This window comes from Notolabrus celidotus, chromosome 7 (genome assembly GCF_009762535.1).
Source record: "Notolabrus celidotus isolate fNotCel1 chromosome 7, fNotCel1.pri, whole genome shotgun sequence".
Classification (NCBI taxonomy): domain Eukaryota; kingdom Metazoa; phylum Chordata; class Actinopteri; order Labriformes; family Labridae; genus Notolabrus; species Notolabrus celidotus.
The window spans coordinates 21,768,524-21,792,567 of NC_048278.1; the positions used below are offsets into that span (position 1 = coordinate 21,768,524).

General features: G+C 39.2%; 1 protein-coding gene across 1 annotated transcript in view; it reads left to right on the top strand.

Moving 5' to 3' along the window:
* The window catches only part of ctnna2 (catenin (cadherin-associated protein), alpha 2), a 422,437-nt gene that overhangs the window by 133,814 nt on the left and 264,579 nt on the right, over positions 1-24,044 (top strand). Inside the window, 4 exon segments of the mRNA XM_034687997.1 lie at positions 3,975-4,170; positions 9,671-9,837; positions 11,155-11,274; positions 13,618-13,884. Coding sequence (XP_034543888.1) covers positions 3,975-4,170; positions 9,671-9,837; positions 11,155-11,274; positions 13,618-13,884 — 750 coding nt within the window.

The window sequence follows — 24,044 nt, forward strand, 5'->3', positions numbered from 1 at the left end:
TTAATTAACAGTTTTATGGCTGAATGACTTCTCTTTCATTCCTTTTCATGCAGACATATTTACATTAGTGCCTCTAATCCACTGTGTCAATGACAGTCTCCAACCACCGGCACTCATTTTACTGTGTGCCACTCTGTAATGCTGTTGTAATAGTCCAGGTGCAAAGTAAAGCTTGATATTATTGCCACGATATACAGTTTTCAACAAACTAGAATGTTTTTGTTGACACTGTAATACAGCAAGAAGCCTCTTATGGTTTCTCCACACTCTATATTAAAACAATGAACTTTATTTGTAGTTTATATAATGTGACATAATCAGTCACAAAAGCACATCAGACAGCATTCCAATCACTTATATGTTCCTTTAAAATTGATTCTGTTTTGTAGCTTTAGCACCTAACTTTTCTTAACCACATTATTTGGAATACAACACCATGGCTTTAAAGCAAGAGCCTATCAGGTAGCAGCTGAGAACTATCTCTGTCAATGCATCATTCTGAGTTTGAGATGAAAATCAAGATCTCTTATTTGTTGTTTTTTTTAACATTACATCTGTCGTGGTTGGTTTTGTTGTTGTGGTTGATTTTGTTGTTGTGCCTTCAAAACAAAAGTGTTTTTAGTCAGTTTTTATTTTAAAGAATAGACAGTTAACTATTAACAAAGCAAGAAGTTTTGCTTTCTTCCTGAGGCCTAAGTGTTAACAGCCATAATTTGGGGTGCTCTGTTATATGATTAAGGGCCTGTTTCAACTAATGGTGCTTTTTGTGTTTGCTGGTAGTGCCTACAAAGTTGTCTCACTGCACTTTCTCTTCCCTGGGTTACATTGCAAATTAATTGTGTCAAAGCATTAGCAGGAACACTATACTTGGACATTTTGCCCTTACAATTCTAAGTCTAGCTAGTTTTTCCTCCATTGTTGTTGACAGAGTTGATTCAGAGCTCGGCCCTTTCTGGATTTTGATTGGGCAGTGAGGTAGAAGTGACACAGATGAGTATGTGATGTTTGCAAATTTGAACTATTCCCAACTTAGAGCTGTATGAGCGCAGTGGCAAACAGATCAGCCAATAATAACCAGGTATATATTCCATTGTCAGAGGATAATTGGTCCAGGACTTTTCTGTTGATCATTTGATTTCGGAAGGGTATCATCAGAGCACCCACACCAAAATGTCCCTGAATGCTTAAACAATTAGGACCCATAAAATATATGATTTAGTAGTAGGCTGTTTGTCCAGGTTCCTAGCCTCAACAGCCAATTCATCAGGCTTATAATCAACCTCATACACAGATATTTGGTTTGACATGATGGAGTGGTCATGACTTAGCATTTGTACGTAATGTGAGATAACATCAAGTTCATTTGATACTGATGCCAAAGCAGAGGCAGAGCATTTCACATCAGTTTCAGCCATATTGGTAAGCTATGGCCCTAAAACCATCCCATTAAAGAAACAATGTTATTTCTCGTGACCTGAATCAGGCTGGATAGAAGTCAGCAATGAGATAAAGGGGTTACCAAATATGGGAATAATCTGTTGGGTTTGAGCCTTGTAATATGGCAGAGTCAATGTATTGAACAGGCTATTTTAATGTAACAATTAAAGACATGCCCCCACGGAAATCTGATTTCTGCATCACTAGCTGCTTCTGAATCAGCCTGGACACAGCTCGGCACTGTTGATTTACCAGCCGAGCAACAACCGCAGGATTTCTCACTGTGGCTGTGAGAAGATGTAGAACTTAAAAGTTTGCTTCTTTTGTGCGCTTGTGTCTGTTCATGATTGACTGTGCTTGCTTTGTTGTGTGTCTATCAGAGGTTCTAGGTCTGTTCTAATGTATGGGAATCCATTGTGAGAGAGGCTTTTGTGTCTGCGTAAGGTGCAGGGAACAGGTTTGTGTGTGCTTTCAAGTGTAAATATAATGATGAGTTATCGATTCAGCAGAGTTGGATTGAAATATACACACGGTTGCACTTCATAATGAGCACTCATTCAGCTGAGTGAGGTGATGTTGAGCAGAGGAGTTGATGGTAAACAGATGTATGAAAGTTACTTGAAGAGGCAGCTTTGAATACGGATTCCAAATTTAACGCTAATAAATATTGAATGACTATTCTGACAGAAATACCTTAAAAAGCAACATTTCTGAAAAGGTTAATCTGGTTTTGTATCAGCGCTACTATTCCTGGAGCCATCATGAGCGAGGACATACATCATTAAAGTTTTTATTCCAGTCTGCAGGCACTTAAGCGGTGCAGCCGAGACAGGACATAACTTTGCTCTTAACACCTATTTTTTTCTTCAGAGTGAAAGCCTGTGATATATTCCATAAACGAATCATTTCACCCCATTGTGCAGCTTCAGCTGCTGTCAGGCTGATCCTCGGACAGAAAACTCTGACTGGAGTATGTAATGATCAATTCTGTCCGTGTGCCTCCTCACTGTCCTCAGGCAGATAAGTGTCAGCTGTTCAGCAAAAGCAAAGGTGTCACCGGCATGCAAGCAGTGGAAATAATTCCACACTTTAATTAATTATTGACGGGCAGCATTAATTGCTTCCCTTCTGCGCCCTGTCCTGTAGGCTGAGTGAATTTAGTGTGCAGTTTTTTCATTCCATTCTTCCTGTTAACTATACTTTCAAAGTAAGGTTTTCTGTTTCAGATGAGGTTTGATCGTAATGACATGTTAATTACAGCTCACCATCGTTAAAACGGAGAGATTGAAACTTTACTTTTCTGACAAAATCCACATCTAAATACATTTTTAGTGCAGTGCATGTCTAAGACGTTTCTCATCCCTGAGGCTTGCACTTCCTTAAGTGGACTTCAGCATGTGATTGCTGATTAGTCAAAGGCTTTTATCTTTCACTGGTGCTTATTTCCAGCGATTTTGGGACTACTTTAAGGCTGAGTGCTCTTCTGACATGGGTCTTTTTTTTTTTAGTTGTGGACCCCAAACAACATTGCTGCTTCGATTACACGAACTACAAACTCTTATTGGCTGTGAACATTCAGCTCTGCCTGTCATCATCTTGACTGAGTGTTTTCTACAAAGGAGAAATCGATGGTTGTATGGTCTAGTGCAGAAATGTTTTTTGAGGGTACTAGCTTTCTTAATGGAACGTGTCATATTACATTTCCCCTACAAGTAATACAGCTAGAAAATGCAGACAACAATTACATCAAATGATCATTTTCCAGGATTCTGTTACACATCACATTATTGATTTTGTGCAGTGGAGCTATTTCCTGAAGAGCTGAGATGTAAGGAATTATCGCCAGAGGCTCATTCAGTTTCTTTTTCTTGCAATGACAGGGACAGCTTCAGAAAAAGCACTTTACAGCACTTCTACTTAAGCTGAGGGATGGTTTTCAGTGGGTTGTGTAGGATGAGGTAATGTACCTGATAATTGCTGGATACATTAAAACACATCTGATGTTCGTATAGCATTTAGGATAATTCCCCTCATTATAGCTGTGGAGGCATATATTATGTCTTCAGACTATTCTCTTTTCATTTTAAAATCAGGACAAAGAATTCTCCCATAATTACAAGGAAGTTCTTCTTTTCATAAAAGGATAAAGAAAGAATTGGATTAGTGAAATTTTTATCTTTTAATTGGATTGGCATCGCTGGGAGATAGCTGCACACAGCTTTGCATCTGTTTCAGTCAGATAAAGATTACAATTTTTATTTATCTTTTAATAAGTCTGTGTTGCTTTCCTGTCAGCTGTTGCTATTTGCAAACAATGCAACAAGTCATTAAGAGAGAGAGATAGAGTTCATTTGAATTTTCCAGCACAGGCAGCCTGAGGTGTGCAAATAATAGTCTTGTTATTTACTTCTTTTTATAAACATTACCAGATGAAAGTTACTTCTTTATTATTTTTCACTTATCGCCATGTATCTTACCTGCAATTTACTCTTCTTGTATATGTTCAACATGCTCTATACCTTCTCCTCTTTTCATAGGTTACCACCCTGGTGAACACCAGCAACAAAGGGCCGTCCAGTAAGAAGAAGGGACGCTCCAAGAAGGCCCATGTCCTGGCAGTGTCCGTGGAGCAGGCTACCCAGAACTTTCTGGAGAAGGGTGAGCAGATTGCCAAAGACAGCCAGGACCTGAAGGAGGAGCTCATTGCTGCTGTGGAGGATGTTCGTAAGCAAGGTGAGAGAGTTTTGGATGTGTTTTTTTTTTTTTTTTTTTTTTTTTTTTTTTGTAGAGTTGCTGTATCATGAGTTTGCTTTCGACACCGGTCAGCTAACAACATTATCAGTCCTGCTACTCAGAATTCCTCCTTTACCTCAGCGGTATTAGTATGCTTTTGTCCTTCCTAGAATTCGGCTCTATATCGTCAGGGTCAAAGTGTATGACTGTGGGTTGTTTCTAAGCTTCCCAGAGCATCCATCATCAGTTAAGTGTTGCCCAAATGCTGTCAATTTCCTTGCAGATTGTGCTGTGATCAGACATTCTTCTTGCCTTAATGTTGTTTTCAAAGAACCCTCAGATAGATATTTGTATTATTTTTTTAATTTACTTTCTGGGATGCACGTTGGTGCAGTGGGTCACAGCAAGAAAGTTCCTGGTTCACAGCCCCGGTCAGGCAGGTGCCTTTATGTGTGGAGTTTGCATGTCCTCCCTGTGCATGCGTGGATTTTCTCCGGGTACTCCGGCTTCCTCCCACAGTCCAAAAACATGCACACCAGGTTAATTGGTCACTCTAAATTGCCTCTAGGTGTGAGTGTGTGCGAGAATGGCTGACTCTTGACTGTCTCTCCACGTTTGCCATGTGATAGGGTGGCAGCCTGTCCGGGATGTAGCCTGCCTTCCGCCCAAAGTCAGCTGGGATAGGCTCCAGCCCCCCCGACCACAAACCGGATAAGCGGTCAAGATGAAGGATAGATGGAATTTACTTTCTTTGTATGGTGTCTGTGTAACATGAAATCAACACCACTTCTTTTGAATGTGTTGTTAGTAAAATGTGTGAAAGTACTTTCAAAAATCAGAGTCACGTAATGTGGGGATATGAAAAGGGAGTATACATGAGTAAATAGGGTCCTAACAGAATCATGAATGATGTTTGCAACATTAAAAACTAGCAGGAACTTCCAGATAACAGACAAAACTTTGCAACAAAAGTATGTAGTTTGTTGTGTCAGAGGTGTTCTTCTGACTCATTGAATCAGTTCATAATAACAAGTCTGTTTTTGTCTCCTTGCTGCACTTTACGTATGCATAATGGGTAGACAATGACAGAAAGAAAGGTACATTGCTTTAATTAGACCCTTAACTCAGGATTCAGCGCTTAACACAAACACAGCAAACTGTAGAAGTAATGACTGCTTGCTTCATTTTCTGTGAAAGGTCTGAAGTGCAAACTTGATTTCCGAGCATTGAAGGCCACATGGAGGAATAATTGATAAAAAAAAAAGTAATGTTTGGAGAAAGTGTTAAATGCCCTGAAGGTCAGAACAAGTCAAATGTCTGCACAGCTTTAGGCAGATGCTGAGCTACGAGTGGCGAGGCGAATCCATTAAATGTAGCAGATTAGTAACCATTAGTTTTGGGCTTTACTTAGAGCATGCAGCCTCATGAATGTAATGAGCCTAATTCTTGGCTTGTTTACCCTAAAGTCATGCATCGTTAAAAGTTTGACTGTCTGTGGTGGTGAAGAGCCTCGCTGAATTTAAAAACATTATAGATGTCTATTCTCATTAGCAACAATTTGGAAAACTCAGACGTCCGTTAAAACTGGAACTTCTGCAACTGCTCACCTGCAAAAATCTTTCTGGCAGCTTAGATGAGGCGATGTCTCACTCTTCAAAGTTCTTCTGAAGTGTTGATTGCAAGTCAGTGAGCCTGTATGTGAAGCAAATGTTTTTACCCATAATGCAATTGGATTCCCCCTGTTCGATATCTACTTCAGCAGAAAGTGCCAGTGTGCAGTATGTTGTGTTGTAGCCATGCTCTTCATCCTGCACTGTCAGCTCCACTTGGCCGCCGGTGCTGTTGAACATTGACTCGACTGCACAGGCACACGGCTCTTTTGAGGCGTGAAATAGACTGTTGCCGTGCAGGTCATCACAACAGCTGACATCAGAAAGGGACAGGATCAATCTTCTATATCTGTTAGGCATGCCAGCCAAAACCAAAGAAAGGCCAGGAAAGAACAGTTTATCAAAAAAAAGAAGTAACCTTCAGGTCAGATTTTGAACAAGTGTGGTATACTTCAACATTTCTATATTCATACCTGAACACTAGTGCTCATGAATGCTTACACTGCCCTTTCATATTTTTTTTATAGGAAGCTCGTGCCCTCTTAAAAAGGTGGTGAAGATGAAAGTTAATATTCCACATCTGCTAACCTTTTACTGCCATTATGGAGAGATGGGCATGCTCCAAAGCTCTTCAGCACACAAGTGTACTGCTGATGGAGCACTCTTCATTCTCTCTTTTAGCTCCACTTTTTTGGTTGTGTTGGATATAATTACATGTCTGGCAATCAGGGAAATGTGTTTTGTATAGAGCACAGTGGAATTAAAAGTCTAGATATGTGCGTTGTTATTCTGCACATTTTTCAAATGTATTTCATTTTTCAAACACGGTGTCCCGAGCCAAATGGGACCATCACCTTATTTAAGGTCACAGTAATTCTGTCATCACCTCATTAGGCCTCTGTCATCATGACCCCATCATCACTCACCCTTTTATCTTGTCATGATTAAATTAGGGATGCTGATTTCAGGCCACAGAGGGGCTTAGTAATCAAGCCGTTTGTACTGTCACTCTACACCAGCTCTTCTCCAGGCCAGACATACTTATGACAGTACAAGCAGCAGTCTGTGTGTGTGTGTGTATGTGTGTGTGTGTGTGTGTGTGTGTATGTGTGTGTGAGCACACGTGTGGACGCACTTGTGCCTTTTTTTCAGCCTGAGTTCCTTCATTTTGTGTTTATGTGAGGGTTTGCGAGGTGTGTTGGGCTTTGTGGAAGTTTTAAGGCTGTTTATACACCACTGCATCACCATAGGGCTAATAGCTTTATTTACTCAGTGTGTTTAATTTATGCTTTATACCCCCTGCCTTTTTACTTTCGACCTAGCTTGAAGTCATTTTGCATCATTATTTGGAAACAGCCTGTTTTCTCACCAATGCTTGGTTATGTAAAAGAAGAAAAATGACACTCATATTCTAAACTTTAACTGCTGTGCAGACTCGGCCAGGACTCGGAAAGGAATTTTAAATCTCAAAAGACTTTCTGGTTAAGTAAAAGGTTAAGTAACAGAAATCAATGCATTAAATTCAACACTGAAAAAAAAATGCCATGCTTGGTTTTGAAGACAAAGAAACACATGTATTAAAGGAATATCTTAACATTTTTATGGACTTTCTCTGAAGGCTTCAAGTTGCAGAGAATGAGCTTTATGCAGAGACATGGCAGAATTAATGCGTTCTAAAATGACCTAAGGTGAAAAGGTTTGAGAGAGAGGTCATAACGAAACCACTGAGCAGCACATTATGTAAAAGAACAGCTCACCAGTCATGAATATTCTGTCGGGCTACAAGGTTGAATGTCCACTCATTTCTTAGACCTCTGGTTTTGAGCAAATTGAAGATTTTTTTGGAACAAAATTTCAATGTTTTCCTCAGTAAAACACAGTATGCAACAACGGACATACATACTCACACAGATAATAACATATTACCCACTCAAAGGTCATGTTTTATTGATAAACTGTAAGGGGGAGGACAACCTGAAAACTCCCAAAAAATTTGGCCAAAACATGTGGAGACCTCTCTAGTGACCAGCTGCAGTATAGATCATAAACTCAGCTTCCTACATGTAAATAGATGGGACATGAGTCAAAATATTAAATTAAAAACCATGTCAAACAAATTTCTCAAACATCATGTCAAGCATTATAGTTGGTTCCTATCATCAGATTTTTAGTTTTGATTTCATTTTGGATCCTATATGAGGTATATTTTTATGATTGAAGGCTCCCTTGAGAATAGAAACCCTGCTGTGGTGTGTGCAGGGGCGTGTCCAGACTTTTTTGAGTGGGGTGGACCGACCGAGGTGGCCCAACTGGGGCACTTACATAGACCATAATATGTGCCCACTCACACACAAATCAATACATTTACCTGTTTTTTTTTTTTTTAAATTGTATCTTTTTTTGGAATGGGCAGGTAGATACAGCAGTATAGCAACATTATGAAAAGTATAAACAAAAGACCTTCCAGTTTTGTTTGTTTTGAGTCCAGAAAAAACACAACATTAGCCATCCTGGAATAAGAGTCCAAAGAAGGTAAGGTCATAGACCATGGATCAGATTTTGTTCATCCTTAATTAAAGATAGAACAGTGTAGATGTATCTATGAACAAGAACCAAGGTGGTCACCTGCCGCTGCTGTCAAAAAAAACGTCAATAACCAGACAGAAATTAAATAGTTAAAGTACAAAACAATGTTACCAGTGAGATCAAATAAAATCTACTCTTTTCGGGCTAACAAATATAATCCAGTTCATTTGGATTCTTAATTGATAGGTCAATTTTTCCATCCTAAAAATCTCAAGAGTTATTCCAATCCAATCATCCAGGGAAGGCTGAATAGGGCTTAACCATCTCCTTGTAATTGTTATCTTATTTGCCACCAAGAGTAATTGTAGCAGCTTAATCTCGCTTCTATGTTCCAAAAAAGAGACACGGCCCAGGTATAGAACATCAAAACGCAGAGATACTTGAGTGTTAAAGACCGTGCTCAGGGAAGCACTTAGCTTGGGACATTCCCAGAAGATATGATAATGGTTAGGAACCACATTGTCTCCAGCATGACATATGTGCACCTTTTATACTACTCCTGATATGGTGACTTGAAAAACTTAATAACATTCTTCCAGCAGTGTTCTCTCCAACTCATAGAGCTGGATGTTGACCACTGGAAGGACCAGATACTGCCCCACACCTCCTCCAGAAATCTCAATCCCCGATTTACCCTTTCCCATTTACCTTTAACGCTCATTTACCTGTTATGTCTTCATTATCTACTTCAACAACAATCATTCAAGTATCAAATAGTTATTATACTGTGTCTTATTGTTTGACTTTAAAAAGAAACACAACAAGAATGCTAACTCATAAATCGTCTCAACTTCATTCTTTAATGCCTAAAATAGACATTTGTACAATTGAGAGTACTGAAAAAAGGAAATGTGCTGCATATAAAACAAAAAAACTACAGCCAGCATGGGACAACAAAGCCCGAATAGTTGATATTATAGCATGCGTCTTACCTCTGACAAGGCAAATAGCCAATCATAGTTAAGGATTTTTAGGTGGCACTTGGGGTGGCCAATCAGATTTTAGTGGTCCCACATCTCGACATGTCCCTGGCTGTGTGCACCATATTAGCAGAGTGTTTGAGGTATGGAAAGAGACTAGTAGACAAGTCTTTAAACTTTCAATAACCATGTATACCCACTTTAAACCAATATTAGAACCTGTTACACTGTAGACTGTTCCAGCCTGACAGCTCTTTGTCATTTTATCTGTCAGTCATATCTGTGCTTTTGGGAGCAGAAGCGGCAGGATGTCAAAAGTGGGTTCCACCAGCCACCAACAGTTTTTGCCGGTTCACTCACACTTTTGTTCCCTTTCTTGTGCAGGAGAGACAATGCGCATTGCCTCGTCAGAGTTCGCCGATGATCCGTGTTCCTCTGTGAAACGTGGCACCATGGTGAGGGCCGCCCGTGCCCTGCTCTCTGCTGTCACCCGCCTGCTCATCCTCGCTGACATGGCTGACGTCATGAGACTCCTGGCCCATCTTAAAATTGTAAGTATGCACTTTTTCTGAAACAAAACTGACTAAAAAGTGCTCTTCTTCGTTAGTAGTTAATGTGTGTGTTATTTAATATACAAGTTGCTTATTGGATCTGTTGCCTTGGAGTTGTAAACTTTAATTCCTTTTAATCCTGTTTTTTAAAATGTATCTTCCATGCATTAAAATAATGTAAGTGATTTATTGGAGTTCATTGATAAGACCTGCATGCAGATTGTCCTTAAAGATGTGCTCAGATATTAAACAAAGGACTTCCTGGTGCAGTGTCATCCACAGCAGTAATATATGCTTTTATCACAACCTCTGCACACATTAGCATATAGATGAGGCACTGAGGAGTATCCTGGGAACACACATCTGATTTTAGTGTATTAATATCATACTGTGGTGCGTGCCCTGGTCTGATGAACCACACATACCCATCCCACTCAGTGCATCCTAAGCCCAAGAACCTGATGGTCTTAGTTATTTTACCTTGAAAGTGGCTCAAGGCTTTGAAAGACAAGTTAATACAGAGTGCTAGAAAGAATGATATGCCATTGGTATGATCTGAAACACTCAGTCCTTCCTCATTCATTCATTCACACTTTGTATATCTCTCTCTCTCTCTCTCTCTCTCTCTCTCTCTCTCTCTCTCTCTCTCTCTCTCTCTCTCTCTCTCTCTCTCTCACACACACACACACACACACACACACACACACACACACACACACACACACACACACACACACACACCCACCAACACACACACACACCAACACATACCAACACACATTCTGAGTCCTTCTTTTCCGGCTTCAATCTCAAGGCCCACTGAGGGGCTTAACTTGAGCCAGTATAAGCTCTGCCATCAAAGGCCACTTAAAAGTTATCTCTCGCTCTTCTCTTCTTTTCATTACATCTTGTGCATCGCTTTCATTAGGGAAAGAAAAGAGTTCAGAATCAGAATGCAGAAAGGGATGGAGAGATTGCTGAAATGAAACCCATTAAAAATGCCCATCTTAATGGTTATTGTCCTCATAAAGCTGGCTGCAATTATACAATTGTGAAGATTCCTTTTCATCATATGCAACTTTTATTAGTTCCAAGTATATTCCAGATGTTATTTTTTAGGGTTCAGCATTGAGTTATTCCTAGTTTGAATATATAATGTTTTTTCAAGTGCATCTAGTGAGGTTTTGGAAGATTTATAATGTGTGTGTGTGTGTGTGTGTTTGTGTGTGTGTGTGTGTGTGTGTGTGTGTGTGTGTGTGTGTGTGTGTGTGTGTGTGTGTGTGTGTGTGTGTGTGTGTGTGTGTGCTTGTGTGACAGGTGGAAGAGGCCCTGGAGGGAGTAAAGAATGCCACCAATGAGCAGGACCTGGCCAACCGCTTCAAGGAGTTTGGGAAAGAGATGGTGAAGCTGAACTACGTGGCAGCCAGGAGACAGCAGGTAACTGGAAGCTCTCTGTCTCATGCTGTGTCTCTCTCAGAATAAGTAAATTACTTCTGACTAAAGTGTCACCTTTAGGCACAAGGAGTTCACATGAAAGAATGTTCCTAAAAGTGCCGACGCTCAAAGGGGTGATAATAGTGGAATCGTATCACACAGTGTTACCGAGAAGCTCACAAGTGTCTGTTAAGTAAAGGATAATGTCTGGTTAACAGGTAGTTATGGGTTATAGAATCCTGACAGGTTGGACAAGTCCCCCGGCGTAGATCATTTAAATGATTTATACATACAGTTTTTGAATTACAGTCCCAGTGATTCGACTGCAATGTTAGCGTTCCATGGTGATGGATTCTTATCTGCCTGTTGCGGTTTATTTAACATGAAACTGTCCTCATTCAGCTCTCCTTCTCTGAGCTCTGCGGTTCACACACCTTTAAAAATAGACGAGGCAAAAGTCACAACTTTTAACCATAGACTGTAAAATGGACGTCATCTCACTAGGCTCGAAGTGAGGCTGCCACAAAAACTGCTCACCCTAGTGGCTGGCTGCAGTATAGGTCAAAAACTCTGTCTCATTTGAATGGGGCTGCGGTCAAACTTTAAAAAATAAATACACATTGTACGAAAGTTTCTCACATCCATATGCTGTGGTGATATGTAGTTATTATTTGACTGTTTTGTGTTCAAGGCCTCTTTTTTCTGAGAAGTTTATTTTTCGTTGGTTATTAGAGGTTAAAAAACAGGGTTTTACATCCTGTTTTACTTTGATTGACAGCTGCCATAGAGAGAAACTCTGTAGGATCTCGGGACGGTACGCTGTAGGGTGGAGCTTGTTACTGTGAAAACACACAAATTCCCTATTGCGCAGACTCTGGCTGCAGCAAATTTACAAGATGTCAGCTTTCTGGATCGGGATATTTTGGCTACAACACCATACAATGGGAAAAGGCGGAGGCAAGCTAACTGAAAGTAACATTTTGGCAACATTGTTTTGATGCTAAAAGAAACTAGCGGTTTTACCTCATCTTACTGTCTATGGTGTCAACAAACAGAAGCAATATGTGCCGAAACTCTTTACCACGGATTGATTTGACATGACATGATCAGTTTGCCTTTAGTGTTGCTCATATTAGTGAAAGTTAACAACCGTTGTCAAGGGGTTTTCACCAATCTGAATCAAGCATTTTACACAAACAAAATATCAGTAAGAAAGCCAAGTAATATGATTGTTTAAAGATATTATGTGGTTTCTTTCATTTGGAGTAATAACCTATAGTATCTATACTTTATAACATTCTGGTGAAACATAAATGGCACATGGGATTCCCCCTTTTGATCGGTGTCAGACAGAATATACAGGGAGTGATGTATCCAAGACATTTCTGTTTTCCAGCACCGTTTTAAATGACTTAATCTTATTACTGTAAATGAGCTGAATTTCCTCTTGAGAGCTTATTTGACCCAGGAGGATGAAACATGAAAGTGTTTGAACATTTTTCTAATATTTTTCCAACATGGCCTCCAGTGTGACAAAAAGCTTTTCGAGGAGTTTTTCCTTTAAGTGTCATGTTGGCAAACCTCCACCCGGCTGTAATGTCCCAGAGCAAAACACTGAACAGGATTTTGTTCAGCTCCAGGGTTTCTGATCTGCTGACACTACTGCTAACTTTGTACTGTTGGAACAACACCAATTTATCAGATGGAGCATGAACTTGTGTTTTGACAGTCAGTGTCTTGAGCTGGGATCTGTTTTTGCTCTTTTTGGCTGTATTATAAATTTATGATGATGCCACCAGAATGTCTTCTGTTTTCAGGTTGTGGAGCAATATTCAAACCGTTTGAGGAATTTAACATTGTTTACCATGACAAGGATGTGTCAGAATATCAAGTATGCTCTGGCTTTTCTCCAAGTACTGACAAAAGGAGGACGACAATGCTTACAATTGGCCCTATATGACTGGACATAGTGTCAGTGACATCACCCAATGGCTTATGAAAAGCTTAAAGAAGCCCCAAAATGGCAGACAACCCTTTGGAAATGCTGACTCTAACCTCTGACTGCTCTAGGAGTTGAGGCTAGACTTTTTCCTCATACCATACAACAACGCATCCACCAGCCAAATCAGCTCTGACCCCCCATAACTCTTGCTCTTTATATACTTGAAACCAATGAGTAAAAACTTCACATCTGTTTCACAGTTTGGAAGAAAGAAATTTTAAAATAACTATTAAGACCAAAATCCTTTTATGTACCAGGCTGTATGGGCTCTCCTGCTTTGGTTTCACTTATCTACACGAGTTTGACACTTGGTGCTCACACGAGAATCTCTTTCCCTTCTCAAGGAACTGAAAGACCCCCAGTGTCGAGATGAGATGGCAGCCGCACGTGGGGCCCTGAAGAAAAACGCCACCATGCTGTACACGGCCTCACAGGCCTTCCTGCGCCACCCTGATGTGGCGGCCACACGTGCCAACCGGGACTACGTGTTCAAGCAGGTTCAGGAGGCCATAGGAGGCATTTCCAGCGCTGCTCAGGCCACCTCACCCACTGATGAGAAACACGGTCACGCCGGCATCGGAGAACTGGCTGCTGCTCTCAATGAATTTGACGTAAGTCAGAAAGCTCCTTTTGTCCTGTTAAATGCCACACTTTGAAGGCACATTAGTGACATCCACAACACTCTTTGGACGCAGCTGTTTTCTGATACATTGCAAAGCTTAAATATTCGGGCAATTAAATGCACTTACATACACTTAAAGTAACACTTAGAAGAGCACAACTTGATATCCACAGTGCTTTGATTTGTTGTTTTTATCTGGTATCTCATGTCTAATAGCTAGTTCTACTTCTGTCATATCCTTTTATAAACACAACACAGTCACTATTTACTATAGTGATACTATAATTAAAGCCCTGCCTCCAAGACATTCTTACAAACTATCTTATGTTGTTTTCTTTACACCACTACTTAATGAAAGCAAACATTAGCGCTATGTGCTGAAACACACTCATTTCAGATGTAATAGAGTCAATCGGTGGGGGGGGGGGGGGGGTGTTTCGCTCATTTGAGTCTGCCAGTGTTGCTGCATGTACCAGGGCTTTTCACTGACACTTTGAAAGTGGTAGCTGTGTCACAATAACACACACTCTTGGGACTTACAGAGAGGAATATCTCCCTTTCACACACTATTCTATCATTATCTCTTTACCATCTGATACTAAGCCCAACTTCCTTCCATCAACACATCACAAGCCACATTCATTCCTGCTCGAAACCAAGCTTGTGCAATGAACATGATACTCTGCTGCCATCTAGTGGTTGTATGTTGGTGGTGACCAATTGGAATGTTTAAGGCTGGTATGGAGAATCTTTAGCCTCCTTTTGGTTTATGGATCAAGAAGTGAAGCTTTGCTGTTTTCCATTACTTAAAAAAAGATTAAATAATTAAATAAATCATTCATAATTAAAGTAACACTAATCTAGCGCTGACTCTGATTCATTAATCAAGTTCTCTTTGGCTTAATAAGCCCTTCAGCTAGAGACTGAGATGATACTCGTTCCTGCATTTAGATATACACAACATACAGATCAACTTTAATACATGCTGCACATTTTCTTTTAAGACTCCAAGCATTACTGAAACATTAAACAGCAGACAGTACAATTAAACTTTAATGGTTTCTATGAGAGTCATAAAACACAGCTGCATAAAAGATTTCACACATATGGCATCATTTTTCAAAACATGTTTCCCTCCCTGGCTACAAAATACAGATATTTTACAATGCAGAACTCAATTTGTTCACTTTGTTTTCATTCATTGTAAACTGCTGCTTTGCATAAACTACACTGAATTCATAGAATTGTCAGCTGGGATCTGTTTAGTGTGGTGCATGCTTCATCAGTCACTACAACCCTGAAGAATAAACATGCTTACTAAATGCTTTTACCAGCCCAAAGTGACACTGTTATATGGCATCATTAGAGAGTATACCCACTGCACCTTGGCAATATTTAGTTTTACAGCAAGATTAGCTTTGTGCACAATCCCCACTAGTCTAGTTTTGGCAGCAGAAATGATCTTACCTTTTGTTGTTACAAATTATTTTTTATTTTGATGAATTATATTTATTAGGTTTTTGCTTGTAATTTACTTTTATTACATTGCTCCCAACTAAATTATGAGACTTGCTGCACACCTAAGTGGCCTCTTTTCCCCACTTGAGAACTCAAATCTTACCCTTTGATTTGGAGGCAATCCTGATTGTCTTAACTTAATAACTTAAGTGCCACTGACTGATTTGCAGCTCTATAATAATTCACGATGAAAGCAGAATGCTAAAGAAGTTTAATCTTAGCTAGTCTTTTATGTTTCCTATGTAAGACTTAGACAGATTCCCTAATTAGGAGATGTAGTTAGGTGTGGACAAAGAGTCAATGTATTAATTAGCCCTTGTGCTAAATTATTAAAGATCTTAACCTGAACTCAACATGCTCTCCAATCGATTATTCATACACTTAAGTCCAGTGAGTTATTGGCTTCATCGTCTCCACTGCCTCCAGTGTCAAAGCTTAGACCCTCTACATACTGTACCCACACTTACTAAAACACAGCCACATAGGTATTAGTAGTTGAGACCACTGACTGTATATAAATATTGAAGTCTCCATCTCCTCCCAATGTTGAAGAAAAAAAATAAGTTGCCTAAATATTGCCTTGGTGACAGCTGACATATTGTGCTGTTGACATATTTTAGATTCAAGGCATGTGCAGAGGTGATCTGGCTGGTTGCTAGCTAAAACACACATCAGACTTACCAGTAAATGTCAAAGACCCCTCAGGTTGGTACAGTCCACAGCAGGAACAGATTCTTGTGCTGATCTGAAGTGGACTCCCATGGTTCTGTAAAGATCAGTGACTCCTGTGCTAATGTTTGTTACATTTTCTCTCATTGTTTGTCCTTCGCTTTGCTGATCTGTTAAATAATGGGGTAGTAAAACCTAACTGTAATGACAGAGAGAATGTCTAAGAACAAAATATTATTTGACATGTATTTCAATTTTCTAGTTTGACCCCTGTCCCCATCTGTTCACATGGAAGAGGTGGGCATTAATGACCCATACTCAGTGGTGGACAGTTACAAAGTACATTTACTTGACTACTGTACTTAAGTACATTTTTTGAGTATCTGTACTTTACTTGAGTATTATTTTTTGGAGGAACTTATTACTTTTACTCTACTACATTCAGAAGACAATTATTGTACTTTTTACTTCACTATATTTCTATCAGTGCTCTAGTTACTCACTACTTTTGCTTTGAAGTCAGCTCATGAATTTCCCTCTCTTTTCTGAAATCTGATCCCACGGTTGAATGTGGAGCAAACACAGAGCAAAATTCACTCAGATCAGGCAGTTAATTTAGAGGTGGTAATGATGGCTATAACTCTCCACCTGAGCACCCATGGCCATATATTCAGCCCGTTTTAGAGGTTTTTGAAATGAAGAATGATACATATCGTTTGAAATGTTCTCCCTGTTTCCCACTCTGCCCAAACATAAAAAAATTCACTGTCCAACCTGAGAAAGCGTGTTGAGCTACGTAACATTTGTTTCATTCCAGATGAACATTTCAAATTAAGTTATCTGTGCTTGGAGTAACTTAGTTTCTGTTTTTATTCCATGGTATAGTTTTTAGAGATTTTAAGTAATGTTTTCTAAATAAACATAATGTAACTAAATGTACTCCTGTCTATTCTTGCACTTATGTATTGTGAAAATACAACGTTTTTAGATTTTTTAAGAAGTACTGTAAATACTTAAGTATTTTTAAAAGCAAGTACTCCAGGACTTTAACTCAAGTAACAATCTGACAGAGCAACTTTCACTTGTATTGGAGTAATATTTGACATGGAGTATCTATACTGTGACTTAAGTAATGAAGGTGTGTACTTGGTCCACCACTGCCCATACTGCAGTCAGTCACTTTGGGGACCTCTAAAAGTTCTGCCGTCACTTTTGGGGAGCAGTTGTGGAGTCCATCTTCTTACACAGTCTATGGTGGAGCCAGTGAAGAAAACTAAAATAAGGTATATAACTCAAATATTAGTTTAGATGACGACAGCTATGCTTGTTCTTGATTTCTACTGTTAGCAGGTGCATTGAAAAGCTTTACCAGGTAAAATCCAGTAATTGGTTAATGTAACCTTTTAACCAGCAAGAGCATTTACACATAGGGACATTCTTTTTATGTTAGTTATTGAAGGAAAAGGCGTGTTATACAAGCAAAGTGTATGAGCCTAGCTTGTACAATACTGTTGGAAACATGCTAAAAATAGCTTTGACCCGTTAATCTTGGTTTGTCTAATATGTAAAAGTGAAGCATATTCTTGAATACCAAGCTGCAGGATTAAACAGTATCAACCTAACTTCCTTTTAACAATGGAACAAAGGTGTGAAATCACATCAGCAGACGGAGGAGAACAGAGGACAGACTGAATCACTGGTAATGAATCACTTGTACTGAGCAATAGATTTGATTCTAGGAGGATGTAGGGAATTATACAGTGAATGTGCTGTTGAAACAATATGGTACGATAATAAAAATACTGTTGTGGTACTATTCTTTTTTTAAATGAAAGACATTTAAAATACATATATTGAAAGTGATAAAGAGGCCATAAAAGAGAACTGATACAGAACTAAACCCATATAAAGTTTAAATTCTTCTATCAGTGCTTTTAAGGTACCTTTCTCTTAATGTTGACAAGTAATGAAAACGTGCTTAAAAGCACTACAAATTTAGATTTTTTAGCTCATATTGAACTTGATGAACAGACCTAGACTCTGAAACTTTTAAGTAGCTTAAGTCTGGAGGACAAAATACTCATTGGTAAGCAACAGAAGGACAGCAACAACTAAGTGAAAACTCAAGTACTTGGAGGTTATGTACGTCTCTCGAGATAATACAAAAATCGTTTCTTGTGATAACAAGTTAATTTCAGCAGTTTTCTCCAGATCTCTCTCGTTATCTCTGGATAACAAAGCTTGTGATCCATGGGAAAAATAAGGTTTGTTTTTATGAGGTAACAAGATAAAATATGTATTTATAATTGAAAAAAACAACTTGTGATCTTGAGAAAATGACTGAAATTAACTTACAGCAAAAATAGAGATATCTCAGGATAACAAGATCTATTAGTTCAGAACTTTGGAAAAAAATGTAACTGCTCATCATGTGGTAAAAGCACACCCAATTAAATGTATAGATGCATGTCTGCCTAGGGCAGGCACGTCCAAAGTCCGGCCCAAGGTCAATGTATTTATGGCTCCAAGCTTGCATCTTAAAACGTGTTAATTATAGTTCACATTCTGAATCATCTGTACATTTGCAGTTTCTTTCAAGTGCTTCATATGGACTACTTGTATAAAGCCAAAGCACTGTGAATTCTGCAAGACTGTAATTTTGTTATTGTTTCTTTTTTTTTTTTCTTACCACTTTGTTAGTTTATATTGCTTTCATTTTTGACTTTGATTTTGTTTCCTTCAATGTAAATTTGTGTATGTATGTATGTATATATATATATATATATATATATATATCTGTGCGGTGTCCTTGAGTGCCGAGAAAGGCGCCTTTAAATAAAATGTATTATTATTATTATTATTATTATTATTATTATTATTATTATTATTATTATTATTATAAAGAAGAAACACAAGAACTCTTAAAGTTGACAAGTTTTCAAATTAATGTTCTTATCATGATGTGAAAATATTCTTGATGAACACTTAAAGTTCAGAAGACAAAAAAGAGGACACAAGACAAGATCAATATTATGAAATTGGGCAGAAAAGGCAAAATTTGGTGCATAAAAAATGTTCAGAATGTTGAAAAATAATTATTTAGCTCTTAAATTGTTGTTTGCTGATCAGAAAAGTCTTAAAAACAACATGAAAAAGAAGTGTGGTAAAATCCAGATTGTGATCCTGCCATAGACAAATAATGAGACAATATTTTTCCTTTATTGCCCCACCCTAATGAAAAACATTTTCCTCCCTAAGAATATAAAGTTTTCTAATGTTTATGTGGCTTGTGGGGAACTGAGCAATACCTAGTTATTTATTTTTTTTAAACAAAAAAGTAAAATAATTGTTATTAAATAGAGATTTCATATATAACTTTTATGATTATTAAGTCTCAGTATGAGCCACTGGCCCTGAGGTACTCTGACAACGTCAAATGTGGCCCTCTTTGCAAAAAGTTTGGACACCACTGGCTTAAGGCTTCTGTACATGGGAAAATAGTTTGTATTGAGAGTTGCATAAATTGCAAATTCATCTTGTATTATAACACAGACAACACTCATGCATTCTTTATGAGCTAACCATAGTTTTGTTCTTATTTTGAGGTGAATATGGCCACATGTAAACTGCATCCAGTGTCCATGGCACGATCCTAACAGAGGTCAAAAGACATTACTTATCTATGAGCTTTAATAAGATGTAACACTATACACCTTAGTTTGAATCTGTACAGTTTTGGGCTTGTAATTTCTAATTCAGCACCACTGTTAATCCTAGACACCGCAGTTCTTATGCCTGTTTAGTATGCACCAGCGTACTTCACATCTCTGTTCTAATGAGGTTACTGCAGTTTATGAAAATGCTTCTGTACCCGACTATGTTTCTGCCTTAAATGTGACCAGTTTACTGTACTTGAGTGACCCCTTGTGGAAATGATGTCACACTACATATAACCACTATCTTGATTTAATGCTGTACGGAAATGTCAGATCAGCAGGGTGAGCCTAGACTCCAACATATTAGATGAATAACTAAACAGCTATCTAATACTAGAGGCTTAGATGCTTCGATGGGAACTAAATTCTAGTTTCTCGTGAACCTCCCATGCCGTCATTGTGCACGAGGCTGTGGCCCATAGTAATCACATCGACTCTGTTTTTTATGTAAAACAGCACAGCGCTTTAGAAAAGCAAAAGACCTGCATAATTTGATTCCATTTGGCAGACAGGCAGACAGTCAGCAGTTAAATGAGACAAATTGCCCTTTGCTTAGCCCTGTGTGCTCGCCTGAAGCTGGTGCATGTTTAATTCCTTACTTACCACAGAGACACAGACTATGGTCAGATCCTCACAGAATAGTAATGACCTGATAAAGTGAGCTGTGAGGCACGGCACTTGGAGGACTGTGTGAACATGATGCATTTACTTTTCATACACAAAGCAGCGCACAAGATCCGGGCTCTGTACCTCATTGTAATACTGTGGTGCAATATGAGCTGACATACACTGCTCTCAAGATTATTTGAAATCCTCTTTCTCTCCCCCCTTTTTTTTCTCTTTTCAATCCACACAAACCCACCGACCCTCCCCTGCACGCTTGCTTTGTTTTCAGTAATGGAGTCCCTCTGGATAGTGCAGAGTTGGATGATTGCGTTTATCTGTTTTGGGGTGCTGCTCCCTGTCCTGAGTCGGCTTTGATCTGTTAGTTACTCATTCTTGGGCTCTTCTGCTACAGCTGGATGCTTGGATGGCAGACCTGGCTATTGCACAGACACAGACACAGACACAAACACACCTAATTCAGAAAGAAAAAGCTTGAGATATTGGACCTATTTTCTGATTCTATTGTTCTTCTCATTTGTTAACAAGCTGTCGTTTGATTGTTCTCACTTTATAGATGTGAGTGGGTATGGACACGTTGTTCTCAGGTTCTTTGAGTGTCTCTTACAGACATTTTTTTCACTCAGACATTAAGTAGTAGAGAAATGCAGATGTGTGTCTAAGCACTCAGTATAATTTATGTCAGTCTCGCACTTACTGAGTAATGAATCCTGATCACACTGTGAACAAGTTTTCAATCTTTGTAAGACTTAGAACAAGAACAGAGAGTACCTCTCATTTCATAATATCAACGCAGAGAATGTGCAGTCATTTATACAAGCAGCACAACAACCCAGACAAACTGGAAAAAATATAGGTTCCCTGCTATGTGGGTTCTTCTTTAATTAGAGAAAAACACCCTGAGGACAGTATGTTTCACAGCCTTGATTGTGGCTCATATGCCTCTAAAAAAATGAAAATAATGTGGCAAGGATGTTGCGTGCTGTGCCTGAACTGCTCCCAGAACATGACACAGAAGGTTAGACAAGATCTTTTTAAATTCAGGGCACAGATGTGGGTCTATAACTGGAGTGAAAGGGCAGCTTATGAATAAGACAAGTAAAAGGGGATGACCTCATCTATAGTTTTTTTTTTTCTCTTACTGACACTCAGAATTAGTTTGGAATGAGTCAGCTGAGGACACTGAGAGGCAAGATCTATTAACAGAGAAAAGGAGGGGGGCAGCATCAGCTCAAATTTGCTCAATCTCACTGTCGTTTGGCATATAACAAAAAGTGGACATGAACCTCTTACCACCCTCTAACCCGCAAACCTTTTACCTTTGAATGGCATTCAACACATGTATTGAATTTTGTTTTTTTATTTGGTGGTTTATACTCTGCTCTTAAATTTTTTGCTATGTCATTGTAGCGATGCAAGAGCAAAAGCACAAGCCGTTATTTTTACAACACTCCCCTTCACTTCTTATAATGACCCTTCAGTGTTTATCTTCCGGCAGCATTTTAACAGGAGAAGAAAGAATCTGTAGAGGTGTCAACTTCTCCAAAACAAACAGTCCAGTTAAAAACACGAATAAAGCAGCTTCACGGTTAAAATCAGAGTCTCTCCAAAGCTTTTCCAAGCAGCTTACTTGATGCTAACTTTAGCTTACGCAATGTATAAGAATCCTTAAAGCAGAAAAAGACATGACTGAAAAGTAGGGTTGTCAGCGTTGACGTGTTAATTGCGATGCAATTAAGGTTCAAAATGAACACGTTATTTTCATAGATGAAGATATCAAGATGATTATAGCGTGTTTTTTAAATTTCAAACGACAAAGTGATTCTATTGAAACGATGAATACTACAAATAATTCTAAAAGGCTCCCTCATAGTGTAACAAATGTCACCTAATATGAGAAATAAGTCTGACTTTTCCAGTGTTCAGTTATTAATGTCAAGGTTGACATTTGGCTTCCTTGTTCCTCTGACTTATAGCTGACATGCAACATAGCCCCAGTTATCTCTTTCTCCACAGAGCTTCCTCTTTTTGTTTTAAACACGCCTATAATTAACAGGGCTAATTAGTTAAAATGTCATCCAAATCCATTTTCCTTTTCACCTAGCTCCTCCCTGGACTTATTCAGTCTTTGCAGAGGCAACTGGCAGTGACAGATTTAACACAACACTCCTGAAATGGGTTTTAGTATTGCAGACGCAGCAGGGTTCGGTAAAGGCGGCACAGAAATTTGAGGATGGCTACCTTTAAATTCGCTATGCAGGAAAAGCCCTGTCATGTGGGAATGAAAGTCTTTATTTGGGGATCTGAGCTCAGTGGGAGGACAGATGGAGTCAAGGCCCTACGGGTATGTGGGTAAAGACACACTGTCGCACACACACAGGCGGAGATTTTTAGGTCACAGCACACTTACATAGCGTAGTGTGGCACTTCTATCTCACTGAAGGAACACAAAAAAATGCTGGAGAGGAGGAGTTTTAAATATTGCAGCAAACATTAAGCCTCATTTTTTTAACATGCTATCACACACCAGCCTTATGTAAGCTACTTTAAGCAGCTTGTACCAAATATACATGTTAAAAGACCTGTTTATGAGATGACAGGGAGCATTTACATGCATGCAAACAGACAGACTGCAACCCTCGCTCTCACCTTGTAGCTGCCCTGCATGTTTTAATTTTCAACAATCTCTGTGTACCTATCATTCTCCCACTTTGAGCCTCCTTATCTTTGTGCAGTCAAACGCAGGAAGCACCTGATACAGCCTTTTAAAATGATGACCCGTTGGTCTCTCCAACTCTCTCACTCCTATTTGAAGTGTCGAACATAAAAGCATCAGTTTGTGAGCAGCAGCAGTAAGTACTTCTCATACACACTTTTTTTTATTGCCCAGGAATTCATGATACACTATGACTTTAGGTATTGCTACTGAGCTAGGAAAAAACTCTGACAGTCTGCGTATGAGCTGTAGCAAGTCTTCTTTTCTTCCCCCCTCTGCTTCTGCTGCTGCTTCCTTCGATTAGATGAACCAGGAGGAGCTGGGAGAAGATGGGAATGGTGTCTTTTAACATAATTGTGATTGCATCAGAATGATTGCCTCGCCCTCAGCGCTCCTTCCTCTCTTTCAAGCAGCAAATTAAATTTGCCCCCTTCTGAGCAGGGATATACCACTGCAGTGTTTGAATTTGAGATTTTTCTCTTATTATTATGTCAAGTTTGGCCCAGTGCTGTCGCTCGTGTGTCACATCAGCTTTTGTTGGATCAATGCAAACAGGTGGGCAAAGGTGCAGCTGTTCAAATACATTAGCCTGAGACTCAAAGCAGACAAGATGTTCCTCATATTACCAGCAGATGGCAGTGTTTAATTATTTTCTTCACTTGTATGCCCTTTCCTTTAAGTTTCTTCCACACCCTCTCTCTATCTCTCTTTCTCTCCCCCTCTCTCCCTCCTTCTCTCTCTCCATCTTTTCCATTTTTATCCTTTTTTTCCTTGAAGTCCTTAGAAACAGAGATTTTCGGTCTGGCTCATTCTCAGCTCAGAGCAAGTGCCTGCATCACCGTGTATGGTTTTGTAACAGTAATGAGAGGGAAGCTATCCTCTGACTCTGAGGTGTTTTGATGTACG